Genomic DNA, 13,707 nt, shown 5'->3' on the forward strand with positions numbered 1-13,707 from the left:
TTCTAGGCAGTAAAATAGATTTCCCTTTAGGAGTTTTTCTCCGTTTGGGGTTCTCCAAGCAGTGGGATGTGGGGAATCAACCCTTCTTCGTCTCCACCCAAACATTAGGTGGGAGCAAGGGGTGGGAAGTAGAGAAAGTGGATAGAGGTCTCCAGTGGGTATGGGATCTTTGTGTAGACCAGCACAGTCCTCAGAAATCTCATGCAAGCCACATAGGTACTGTTATATTTTCTATTGGCCACCTTTTAAAAAGTAAACAGGTGAGGCCGGGCGCGGTGGCTCACGACTGTAATCCCAGCACTTTGGGAGGCCGAGGCGGGCGGATCACGAGGTCAAGAGATGGAGACCATCCTGGCCGACACGGTGAAACCCCGTCTCTACTAAAAATACAAAAATTAGCTGGGCATGGTGACGCGCGACTGTAGTCCCAGCTACTGGGGAGGCTGAGGCAGGAGAATCGCTTGAACCCTGGAGGTGGACGTTGCCACGCGCCACTACACTCCAGCCTGGCGACAGAGCGAGACTCCGTCTCAAAAAAAAGAAAGTAAACAGGTGAAATTAATTTTAATAATATATTTTGTTTAACCCAACGTATCCAAAATACTATCATTTGAAAGTGTAATGAATATAAAAATATTCATGAGATATTTTTCATTCTCATATCCATACTGTCTTGGACTCTAATGTGTATTTTACATTTACAGCACAATTAATTTGGGACTAGCTACATTTCAGCTCAACAATAGCCAATAGCATATGGGATGGCACAAATAAACTCTTCGTCTCTGCTGCTTCTTTGGGTCTCGGAGACCTCAACCCTTTCTTCGGATTGCAAACCTTCTTGCCTTCAAACCTCGGCTCCAACACCAGGCCGGCAGAGGAACCCAGTCTAATGAGGTCCGCTCCCTTCCTGCCATTCTCTCTATTCCATTAACCTGTTTCGTGGTAACGTAGGACTGATCCTCCAATTACCTGATTAATTAGCTGACGTATTTATTATGTATCTGTCCCACCAAAATGCAGGTTTCCGGAGGGCAGGGATTTTAAAAAATCTGTTTTGTTCTATGTGATTTTCCCATACCAAGCACCGTGCCCGGCACAAGCTGGGATCCCAATACACATCTTGGGACGAAAGAACCGTGTTTCCCTAGAACCCAGTCAGAGGGCAGCTTAGCAATGTGTCACAGGTGGGGCGCCCGCGTTCCGGGCGGACGCACTGGCTCCCCGGCCGGCGTGGGTGTGGGGCGAGTGGGTGTGTGCGCGGTAGAGCGCGCCAGCGAGCCCGGAGTGCGGAGCTGGGAGGAGCAGCGAGCGCCGCGCAGAACCCGCAGCGCCGGCCCGACAGGGCAGCTCGGAGGTGGGTGGGCCGCGCCGCCATCCCGCTTGCAGGGTCCCCATTGGCCGCCTGCCGGCCGCCCTCCGCCCAAAAGGCGGCAAGGAGCCGAGAGGCTGCTCCGGAGTCGGAGCAGGACAGCCTGGCCGAGCCAACGCCGGGGACTTTGTTCCCTCCGCGGAGGGGACTCGGCAACTCGCAGCGGCAGGGTCTGGGGCCGGCGCCTGGGAGGGATCTGCGCCCTTCACTCTCTCCCTAGCTGTGTTCCCGCCGCCGCCGCCCGGCTAGTCTCCGGCGCTGGCGCCTATGATCGGCCTCCGACAGCGCTCCAGAGGGACCGGGGGAGCTCCCAGGCGCCCGGGTGAGTAGCCAGGCGCGGCTCCCCGGTCTCCCCGACCCCCGGCGCCAGCTTTTGCTTTCCCGGCCAGGGCGCGGTGGGGTTTGCCCGGGCAGTGCCTCGAGCAACTGGGAAGGCCAAGGCGGAGGGAAACTTGGCTTCGGGGAGAACTGCGAGCGCAGCCGGGAGGCTTCCCCAGCCCCGCGGGCCGGCTGAGAACAGGTGGCGCCGGCCCGACCAGGCGCTTTGTGTCGGGGCGCGGGGATCTGGAGCGGACGGGCGCGCCTCGGTGGGCCGCTCCCTTCCCTCCCTTGCTCCCCCGGGCGGCCGCACGCCGGGTCGGCCGGGTAACGGAGAGGGAGTCGCCAGGAATGTGGCTCTGGGGACTGCCTCGCTCGGGGAAGGGGAGAGGGTGGCCACGGTGTTAGGAGAGGCGCGGGAGCCGAGAGGTGGCGCGGGGGTGCCACCGTTGCCGCAGGCTGGAGAGAGATTGCTTCCAGCGAGGCGCGTACCGTCTGGGCGAGGGCTTCATTCTTCCTCGGCGTCCCTGGAGGTGGGAAAGCTGGGTGGGCGTGTGTGCAGAGAAAGGGGAGGCGGGGAGGCCAGTCACTTCCGGAGCCGGTTCTGATCCGAACAGACCGCCCAGCGTTCGGGCACGCGGACCTCGGGATGCCGTGGTGCCCGGCCCCACGCGCGCACGGGGCTGAGGGGTCGGGGGCGTCCCTGGCCGCCCAGCTTTAACAAAGGGTGCTCCTCTCCACCCCGCGAGGAGGGGCAGCTCTGGAGACCCGGTCTTCGGCGAGCAGGGTCTTAGCGCCGGGGAGGTCTACTTCGTTTTGGGGTTGCCATTTTACTATTATTATTGCCTTTTTTTTTTTTTTTCCAAAAGGACTGGAGACTGATGCATGAGGGGGCCACGGAGGCGCAGGAGCGGTGGTGATGGTCTGGGAAGCGGAGCTGAAGTGCCCTGGGCTTTGGTGAGGCGTGACAGTTTATCATGACCGTGTTCAGGCAGGAAAACGTGGATGATTACTACGACACCGGCGAGGAACTTGGCAGGTAAAGGGGGTGTCAGAAGCGTACCCTCCTGGATTGTGGAAATGCATAACGATGGGGCCATTGGATGGTAAACAAATGCAGTTTGAATCTGGCGTCTCCCTCGCCCTTTCTGGAGATGCGCAAATCATAGAGAAAGGAGTTACTAACCCAGCGGTAAACCGCCTGATCCAAGAGCCTGGGGGTGGAGGAGAGGCAGCAGTTCAGGGCTAGATTATGATGCACAGTATATTGATCAAGTCCCCTGGACAAAATCAGATTTAATTGTCCGTGCTAACTCTCGTCAGCCCTTGCCCTTCTGTGACAACAGGACAAACACTAAGATTATGATTGCAATTGGAGTTAGCTTTTACGTGTGATTTAAACGAAGGGTACAAACTAATTAACAGGTTTTAAAAATCTTAGTACTTTACCCTCCATCTAAATTTTCAGTGTAATTTGAGCAAGTATTGGTGGGTGGTAAATGGAGACTTGCCAGATGTTGACGTTGGGCTTGGATTTTGAAACTTCTTCCAACCAGGAATTTAATTACCTGGTTGGTGTTGGTGGTTGCTTTGGTTTCATTTACAATGTTAAATTTTTAACAAATCAATGAGAGTCTAATATGGCTATCTGGATTCAGAGCATAACTCCATTGCTGTAGCAGCTGTGATTCTCAGTGTAAAATCTTTCTAGGTAAACAAAGAATGGTTTCTTTCGGGGCATCTAAGGGCTGATTGCTGTTTCCTTTGACTGTGAGACAGAGTGTTTTGGGCTCTGGTCAACTTTAGTAGAAAACCTAGTTTTCATACCTACATTTAAAACTGAATTTATGGAATTTGACTGTGGTGTATTTACATTGTGAGTGGAGTAGGCAAAAGGATCTTTAAACAAACAAAATATGTATTTACTTATATGTGCATTGAAATATGTATTTTCCCATATATATCTGATGTCCTGATACAAAGCTTCCTTTTTCTCCATGAAAAGGAAATTAAAAAACACCCACATCCTGGATTACCTAATGAGAATTATGGAAACTAAGCTTAACTAAATTTTTTTAAAAATTCAAACGATAGTGTAGAATTTTTTAAAAAGTTACTGTAACAGAGTATTTCTCTAAATATTTAGTATTGACTGAAAACATACATGGGGGCCTGTGCTTAGGAAGAGCTCTCTGTATATTGATGATCTGGTGAGTAAATAAGGAAAGCTCTTCAAAAATCACATTTCATGGATGTGTTTAAGATTAAAGTTTAAGAGTGTGTGGGTGAAATACTTGGTTTAACTGGAATTAAATAACTTTCCTGTGGTTTTCGGCGAGATGAGTGATATTTGGAGTTTTCCTTTGGGACTGGAAGAAAAAGGCAAAAAAATAAATTTTAATTTGATTTGCATAGTGTGGCCTGATCATTTAAGTGTTGTTAGAAAGAGAGATGACTAAAATTAGTTGAGATTATTATATTATGGATTAAGTATATTGACCTTATTTTCATTATGATTTTTTGGTACAATTATGTGTTATGAGAAAGAAATAGAAAAAGAGGCCTCCCTGTGGTTGGCGAAGGGAGTTTTTGATCTTTATTTCATGGGCGTGATGATGAGGGGAGGGAGGGAGCTTGCTTATTTGTCACTAGCACTTTGATTTGCTCAGTGTACGTTTCTGTGTATAACGTTCTCCCCACTGTGCAAGGCAAATTGACAAATTGTTTATTAATTTGTGTGACCTAGGAATTTTAAAGAAATGCTCTGAAAAACTGGAAGTCTGAAGTTTTTAAAAATGAAATGTACAGACTCATCTATCTTGTATAACTGCTATTGTTTTTGCCAAAAAATGAGTGAATGATTGTTTTTTGGAAAATTTTTCAAGTCCCGTGATTTTATGCCTGCCTTGGATGTAGCCACTTCTTGAAAACAAGTCCTAATGTAAGATGGACATGTAGGAAGATGCTGCTTATATGACATCACGTGTCACTGAGGGAAGATTGGGAGTAGAGGCAGGAGTTTGGTGGCAGGAAAATGGAAATGGGCAGTTATGTGGCACAAATGCAAGGTCATTCTAAGCAGTGAGTTACTAGCAGACCAGTATCTAAGATTTAAGACTTTATTTGGCCAGGTGTGGTGGCTCACACCTGTAATCCCGGCACTTTTGGGAGGCTAAGGTGGGCAGATCACGAGGTCAGGAGTTCAAGACCAGCCTGGCTAACATAGTGAAACCCTGTCTCTACTAAAAATACAAAAAAATTATCTAAGATTTAAGACTTTAATTGGCCAGGTGCAGTGGCGTGCGCCTGTAGTCCCAGCTATTTGGGAGGCTGAGGCATGAGAATCGCTTGAACCTGGGAGATGGAGGTTGCAGTAAGTGGAGATCGTGCCACTGCACTCCAGCCTGGGTGACACAGCGAGACTCTGTCTCAAAAAAAAAAAAGAAAAAAAAAAAAAGACTTTACTTACATATCTTTAGCAGTCATCTAAATAATAACGATTCACTTACCTTATAAATGTAGTGAGACAAAGTACATAGCCAGGAGGAAAGATGGGTTTTTAAAGAAGGTAGAGTACAAGTATTATTGTTAATGTTATTTTACTTTTAGGAAAATTGAAAATGTTTGTATTTGTGTGTACTGCCTAAGACTTCTGTAAAAGCTCTCTGTCAACTGTCAGGAACTTTATAAAGTATTGCAACTATTGCAGCAGTCCATCTGCAGCAGTAATAGAGCAGATGGGCCACTGGACAGATATCCTGGTCCAAAACCTGGCTCTGCAACTTGCTAGTTTTCTTGAACAGGCCATTTACCCACTCTGACACTCAGGATTTTCCTCTATAATATGAGAGGTCTAGTGCTTTTTTCATGGCTGTTGTAAAAATAATCTAACTTGTAAAATTAGTTTATCAGCAGTAGAGAGTTAAACAAATATAGGTATTATCTGTAGACTGGCTGAGACATCTGGGTGCCCCAGGCAAGTTAATAACTTGGCTGGCAAGTCAATATTCTTTAAGTTTCTGTTTACCAGCTTTGGGAGGGGATGCCTTATAGGAAAAGGGTCATGGGAAGAAGGGTTGCTGACAGCATTCAGCCTCCACTGTGATTCTGAATAATGCAGCCCTGGCCTTGAGCTGGCACACCCTCCAAGCAGAAGCAAGTCCCTGCAGCAGATGCACTTGTTATCTTTAGAAGAGTGCTTGGTGGCCTTCAGTTTTAGCTCCTGGAGGCCCTTTTAGGGTCTTACCCTCTGTCCCAGGAGGCGGAACAAAGAACTGCCTCTATCATGTGTAATAGTCTCTGGGAGGAGTTCTTATAAATCTGCTATTATACCGAAGTGTTTTAATGCCCCAGGATGCCCTAGCATCTCTTATCAGTTGGCACCTCGGGCAGCTGCAGGCTGACTTGCCCTGTTGTCGGGCTCTAGTTACACCCTTGGCCGTTGTTCAGCCTAACCTGTGAGCCTCCCGGGCACCTCTCTGTGTACACTGCTTTCCTGAGGGACTGGCCTTCTTTCCTATTGCACCATCTGACCTTATATGATCTTAAGACCTAAGTCCTTCTTCCTTAATGAATCCTTCCACAATGAGTTTCCCCTTTTGAAGTCAAGAGACTTCTCTGAGACTCTCTTTGTCCATGACCATAGACTGCCCAGTGACATGTTTATCCTGTTTTATGTTTATTAGTCTTGTATTGCTCTTTGCAGCCAGCTTGTGAGTTTCTTTGGAGTGTTGTTGTGGTCCTGTCTCCCCACGGTGTGCAGGGTGCCATAGACTTCCTGCAAATTTGTATCTATGATCAATATTGGGATTAATGCATGCCTCAATGAGCTAATGCAGTTTGGCAAATGTAATTTTGAGACCAGAATGGGGATGTAAGATGCAAGCGATGATGCTGATGCTGATACTGTTAGAGAGGCAGTGTGCAGTGTGGAAAAACCTGAGAATGCTCATTTGGAAAGTGGGGAGACACCTACCCTGGTAGAGTGTTGTGAGGTTTACAGACGTGGCTTTAAACATCTGACATGCAGTCTGTCTTTCTAGTCTATAGATAGATATATTATGCATTTACTGAACACCTACTAAGTGTCATGTGTCTAAAATATATATATGTATATGTTTTTTATATATATGTGTGTGTGTATATGTATATATATATATTTTAGAGACAGGGTCTTACTCTGTTTCCCAGGCTGGAGTGCAGTGGCACAGTCATAGCCCACTGTAACCTTGAACTCCTGGGCTCAAGCAGTCCTCCCACCTCGGCCTTCCAAAACTCTGAGATTATAGGGCAGAGACACTGTGCCTGGCCTCTAATATATCATTTTTATTATTTTTAATAACCTGTTTTCTCCATCACAGCATTTACCACATTGCATAGTAACTGCTTATTTGATTATCTGCTTTCTCCATGGGGCCATTACCTTGGACTTGCTCCTCACTTTTTATTTCTAATGCCCAGGTTGATGCATGACACTTAGAAGGCGCTCAGTAAATGCATGCTGATAGACTAGACTGAGTGGATCAATATATGTAAAGCAACTTGAAAGAATATGTATGTATTAGGCCGTCAATAAATGATGGCTTGTGGTGAAGATGAACACTTAGGATATAATGGCTGCCGCTCATCAAAATAAAAACTGCTCTTGTTTTTGCATTCTTCGTGGCTGAACAGTAATGAGCACAGCAGCCAAAATTTTCAAGCACAAGATCAGTTTTAAACAAAACAAATGAAGTGGAGCATTAAATATTTTACATTGGTTTGGATGGTCATTGGAAGCTAATAATTCAAGTTTAAAACATTCCCCTTTCGGCATAAAATCCATAGGCATTTTAATTGAAGTAAGAAATTGTCATAAGCGCTGGCAGTCCAAGTGCATCTCTTGGCTGGTTTACTGCAGATTGCAGGAGTCAGTCCTTTGAATAATGGCAACCCTGTGTGGTTCATAGAAGGGGAGAGACTTTCTGGCATGTTTTTTCTTCAGAAATGGGAACCACAGGCCACCGGTGGGTTTCTACATCCTTATAGGACTGTGCTGAATGTGACATTTTTCCTCTTAGCATTTTTGACTCAGAATGCTCTCAGATGTTTCCTCTGATAGGAAAGGGTCCAAAGTTTTAAGAGAGATAAAGTTCAGATACATAGATTAAAGGCAACGGTTAGTGATTTTAAAAGTGTGTACATTTTAGGAAGGTCTAATAATAATCTTCCAGGATGTGAAGGAAAAGCATGATGGTGCTAGTAAGTGGCAGTTTGGTTGAATGCTTGCTTGCTGGCACTGGGAGTGTGTTGCTGGATTACTAGGGCAGGCATCAAATTTAGGTTCAAGGGGGCCAGGAACAGAGTAGGTGGAGGTGCTTACTGGTCGGGAAGCCAGGGAACATGGAAGCTCACTTCTTGGTCCCCCATGCTCTTTTACCCTCAGCTTGTGTCTCACCTGGCCAATGAGGAAACTGAAGGCCCCATATCATTGGTATATGCCCCTGCAAAGCCATGAAAAACTCATAAGAAACCTACAGAGATGGATGTCCAGATAAATTCCAGTGCGCTCATCCCTCGGTATCCATGGCAGATTAGTTCCGGGACCTCTGGGGACACCAAAATCCACAAATGCTGAAGTCCCTTATATAAAATGGCATAGTATTTGCATATAACTGATGTAATCTTCCCGTATATCTTAAATCATCTCTAGATTACTTATAATACTTAGTACAATGTAAATGCTACCTAAATAGTAGCATTATAATGTTTAGGGAATAATAACCAGAAAAAAAAGTCTGTATATGTTCAGTACAGATGCAGTTTTTTCCCTGAATATTTTTGGTACAAGGTTGGTTGAATCCATGGATGCAGAACCCACAGATCCAGAGGGCTGACTGTAGTTGTATACAGGTGTTATATCAGGAGAGGCAACGTTGGCTCTTCCACCTTGTTCTCTTCCCTCCTAGCAGAGTTGTAATCCAGACCACTTCTTTCCAGGTGATTGGGGGTGAGGGGCCGAGCTGCTGGATACCTGATATTCGGGAGTGGCATGATCAAGGTCACATTGCCTGACTCAGCAGGGAAATGTGTTAGGAACTTTCATCCTTCATTCTAGCTGACTGCCACGAGTACCTAACATTTTGTATAAATTAAGTGAATATTATTTTAGTAGAAATTTATTTCTGATTATGAGACAAAGCAAGCCACTCTTCTGACAAGAGGGGAGTGGTTTCCATGGGGGAAGAGTACCCCAGAGAACTCAGGGACTTTGTTTGTTTGTGTTTTTTTTTTTGTTTGGTTTTGTTTTGTTTTTTTGAGATGGAGTCTCACTCTGTTGCCCAGGCTAGAGTGTAGTGGCTTGATCTCGGCTCACTGCAACCTCCGTCCTCTGAGTTCAAGCGATTCTCCTGCCTCAGCCTCCCGAGTAGCTGGGATTACAGGCGCCTGCCACCGCGCCTGGCTTATTTTTTGTATTTTTAGTAGAGATGGGGTTTCACCATCTTGGCCAGGCTGGTCTTGAACTCCTGACCTCATGAGTCACCCTCCTCGGCCTCCCAAAGTGCTGGGATTACAGGCATGAGTCACTGCGCCTGGCCTTTTGCGTTTTTGGAGACGACATCTTGCTCTGTTGCCCAGGCTAGAGTGCAGTGGGGCGATCTTGGCTCACTGCAACCTCTGCCTCCCCAGTTCAAGTGATTCTCTGTCTCAGCCTCCCAAATAGCTGGAATTATAGGCATGCACCACCATACCTGGCTAATTTTTTTATTTTTAGTAGAGGTGGGGTTTCACCATGTTGGCTAGGCTGGTCTTGAACTCCTGACCTCAAGTGATCCGCCCGTCTCGGCCTCCCAAAGTGCTGGGATTATAGGCATGAGCCACTGCGCCTGGCCAGGACTTTGACCTGGAAGAAGGCTGAGTGACCAGCATTGCCTCCCTTCACATTTTATCCACCTGTGTTTAGACAGGTCAAGTGGCTTTCTCTAGGCAGCTGATTAAAAGGTGGCAAGACATGGACCCAGAACCCAGGGCCAGGCCTATTTCATTATCTGTGCTATTTAGGATTTGGCAATTTTCCATTTTTGAAAGCCAGATGAAGTTGATATTTAAGAGAGGTGAAGTAGGCAGCCATTTGATGCCAATTTATTTCAGCATCTGCATGGAGAAAATGGTTAGGGATAAATAGCAGATGCTTCATGGAAGGTTTTCATTTGAAGCTCAGCCAAAGGCAACAGGGTCTGCCCTTTGAGCTCAGAACTTTTGCAGGCCTTAACAACACACTGGGAACTTCTTTCCTTTTCCAAATGGCTTCAACTTTGCAGTTTGAAATGATGTTAACATGTGGCGTAGTTTTATTCAAGTCCCAAGTTAATGGTTTACCTTTTTAGAAAACTCCAAAAACACTTTCATTGTTATTTAACTTTTGAGTAATGTAATGTCTAAGAGTCTTGTCTCTGACCCATGCACCTACCTGCCCATAACCAACAGTTTCTCATTTCATTACACAACAGCTAGTCTGGCTAGCTTAGAGTTGGTGTGTGATTGTTTGAGACTTTATGTGGAAGATAGTATTTAATTGTTTTGTTCTGGTTTGTTGGGGTAAATTATCCAAATGGAATGCATCCTTTCTCAGCCTTGAAAGAGGTTATATGACAGTACAATTATTTATAATAAATTCAATGTATGACTTTGGGTACATTCTATTATAAATGAATTTTTTTAAAGGTGCAGTTAGAAGAGGGTGGAAGAAAAAAGAAGTTGACACTCCGATTTTCCACATCATCTAAATAAAATGGATTTAAACTAACTTTCTCTAACTAGTAAATCTTTCTTAGGTAAGTACAGTTGTATCCCGGCTTTAGAGTTAATGTGCTAGGTGGGTTTTTACAAATAAAAAATCTAAAACCTAAAATAGTTGTGTTTTATCTTCTGTCCCAATCCAAAACAAACCAAAACAATCATGTGATAGTAACTAATCTCTGGAGATGCCTGACAAGTGTGGTCCATAGTGACGCACGTTTGTCACTTTGGTCTTTAGGTGACATTGACAGCTGGTGTGGTTTATGGATCACACTGTGGTCATTGAAGTATAACGTAGCTTACCTCTGAGAAGTGATCATGGGGCCTTCTGTTTTTTTTTGTTTTTGAGATGGAGTTTCGCTCTTGTTGCCCACGCTGGAGTGCAATGGCGCGATCTCAGCTCACTGCAACCTCCGCCTCCTGGGTTCAAGCGACTCTCCCGCCTCAGCCTCCCAAGTAGCTGAGATTACAGGCATGCGCCACCACGCCTGGCTAATTTTGTATTTTTAGAGGATTTCTCCATGTTAGTCAGGCTGGTCTTGAACTCCTGACCTCAGGTGATCTGCCCGCCTCAGCCTCCCAAAGTGTTGGGTTTACAGGCGTGAGCCACTGCATCTGGTGTTCACGGGGCTTTTACCTTATGTACTACCTTTCGGTGTTTCAGTTGTGAGCTTGAAAAATTTTATTCAGTAACCTAATGTATAATTAGAGATGCCAGAGTGGTGGGAAGGGGAGGGAAGGAGGTTGGGAGAATGTTGTTGATTTTTTTTTTTTTTCCCTTTATAAACACATACAACTTTGGACGAAGAACATAATGTTTGAGCAAATGAATGCTTGTAAACTGCCGATCTCTGAAGTGTGAAAAGTTTATATTGATGGCGCTTATATTCATAAGCCTGATGGGTTTTGGCTGGGAAATTTGGCTCGAGGTACGGACTTCTTTTGGGACACATTTTATTTTTCTGTCAAAACTGCCTGATTATTCTTATTTAGGAAATATGTGATGAATGAGGCTGGCTGGTAAATATTTTAAGTGCAGTTGATATTATAAATTTTCACCTACAAAAATGAACTACTTTTCATTGTTGAATAGTTATGTCTTAGTTCATTGCTTTTTACTTTTGAAACCGTATAAACTTTTCCTTTTTTTTGGAGACAGAGTGTCATTCTGTCACCCAGATTAGGAGAGTGCAGTGGCATGCTCTTGGCTCGCTGTAACCTCTGCCTCCTCAGTTCAAGTGATTCTCCTGCCTCAGCCTCCTGAGTAGCTGGGACTACACGCACCCGCCACAACGCCCGGCTAATTTTTGTGTTTTTGGTAGAGACGGGGTTTCACCATGATGGCCAGGCTGGTCTGGAACTCCTGACCTCAGGTGATCTGCCCTCCTTGGCCTCCCAAAGTACTGAGATTACAGGCGTGAGTCGCTGCACGGGTCCAACTTTTCCTTTTTACCTTAAAAAGATTGTCAGGATTTTTTTTTTTTTTTTTTGAGACGAAGTCTCGCTCTGTTGCCCAGGCTGGATTGCAGTGGCGCGATTTCGGCTCACTGCAAGCTCCGCCTCCTGGTTCACACCATTCTCCTGCCTCAGCCTCCCAAGTAGCTGGGACTACAGGCGCCCGCCACCACGCCCGGCTAATTTTTGGTATTTTTAATAGGGTCAGGGTTTCATCATGTTAGCCAGGATGGTCTCGATCTCTTGACCTCGTGATCTGCCCGCCTTGGCCTCCCAAAGTGCTGGGATTACAGGCGTGAGCCACCGTGCCCGGCCACGATTGTCAGGATTTTTGAGACCTTACTACAACCCCTGACACCTGACCCACAGTATAGAATTTTCCAGGTGAAAAAGACATGTAGAGAAAGTCATCAATGCCATTCTTTTTTTCCTCCATTCATGAAAATGATTAGATTTTCCTTTGAGCTGCCTGTCTGTGTGTCTGCGTAGCACCTCATAGGTCTATCCAGGACTGGGCTGCCTCTGAGAGAGGATAGGTACACCTAAAGCAATGCAAGAAAAAAAGTGGCAGAAGGATACAATGGGACAGGCAGAGAGAAGAGGTCACAATTTAGTGTTGATTCAGTTCCGATTTTTCCACCCTCCTTTGAGAGGTTTTTCTAAATTGTTTTGCCTCCTCTGTGTAAAGCTCAATTTTTGGGGCCATCTGTGGTTTATGGGTAAGCAGCAGAAATGTGTGTCTCTGGGAAAGTGATGAAAGGCTGCAACCTTTGGAGTGTAATATTTAATAGACTAGGAGTTACAAGCTGTTTGGCTTTATAAAAACAAAGCTACAGGTGCTGCAGGTATACGTATCCTGTAGAGAACAGACTTTTAACGGGTGCTGCTGACGTTGGAGATGCTGAATGGTACATAATACACAGAAGAGCTGTCCTTAGGAATTTGGTAAGGCAAAAAGAGCTAAAAAGTTATTTATTACCTTAAAATAATATTTCATTGGCCTATAAATCAGTATAATTGAAAGCACAGCCTGCCAGCATTTTCTTTTCTTTTTTTTTGAAATAGAGTTTTCCTCTTGTTGCTCAGGCTGGAGTGCAATGGCGCAATCTCAGCTCACCACAACCTCCGCCTCCGGGTTCAAGCGATTCTCCTGCCTCAGCCCCGCCGAGTAGCTGGGATTACAGGCATGCACCACCACGCCCAGCTAATTTTATATTTTTAGTACAGATGGGGTTTCTCCATGTTGGTCAGGCTGGTCTTGAACTCCCGACCTCAGGTGATCCTCCCGCCTCGGCCCCCCAAAGTGCTGGGATTACAGGCGTGCGCCACCGTGCCCGGCCATCCTGCCAGCGTTTTCTTCTGTGCACTTGGGATGGGAATATAGAAAATTGTCTTCCTAGATATTGGCTTTGCCACTCAAAGTCTGTACAGTCAGTGTGTGAACTGCTGGGAGCGATGCCAGAATCTTTCACAGATTTCATTCCTGGGAGCTCTTCTGGCGTCAGATGATCGCGGTTTCTTTTCCTTCTGCACCACAGCACATGGAGGAGGCCTCTTTCTCACTTGCTCCGTTCCTTTGCCATTCATGGAGGCAGTGGCACCAGTGAGCTCATGGCCAGGCCGCTTTTGCCCTTTTTCTAACTAAGTCACTACAGATGGACTAAACAGAAGATATTTACAGTTCGTCCATTTAGAATCGATAAGGGTGTGCCCCAGGCTCCATCATATATTCCATTACATACAGCCTCAGGCATCCATTTCAATTGTTTGGGAGAGGAAGTGAA

At 45.8% G+C, this 13,707-nt stretch overlaps 1 protein-coding gene across 3 annotated transcripts in view; it reads left to right on the top strand.

Annotated features, from left to right (window-relative positions):
• The first annotated feature begins 1,125 nt into the window (after nucleotides 1–1,125).
• The window catches only part of DAPK1 (death associated protein kinase 1), a 214,207-nt gene continuing 201,625 nt past the window's right edge, over nucleotides 1,126–13,707 (top strand). The window contains exons 1-2 of one of the 3 annotated variants that reach the window (XM_002819923.5): nucleotides 1,126–1,357; nucleotides 2,560–2,729. In XM_002819923.5, the coding sequence (XP_002819969.4) occupies nucleotides 2,668–2,729 (62 nt within the window). In that variant the 5' untranslated portion in view covers nucleotides 1,126–1,357; nucleotides 2,560–2,667. Of the gene's footprint in view, nucleotides 1,358–1,561; nucleotides 1,695–2,086; nucleotides 2,224–2,559; nucleotides 2,730–13,707 lie in introns of those variants that run through there. The other 2 variants (XM_002819922.6, XM_009244579.4) reach the window with 2 other exon arrangements.

Source organism: Pongo abelii, chromosome 13 (genome assembly GCF_028885655.2).
Source record: "Pongo abelii isolate AG06213 chromosome 13, NHGRI_mPonAbe1-v2.0_pri, whole genome shotgun sequence".
Classification (NCBI taxonomy): Eukaryota; Metazoa; Chordata; class Mammalia; order Primates; family Hominidae; genus Pongo; species Pongo abelii.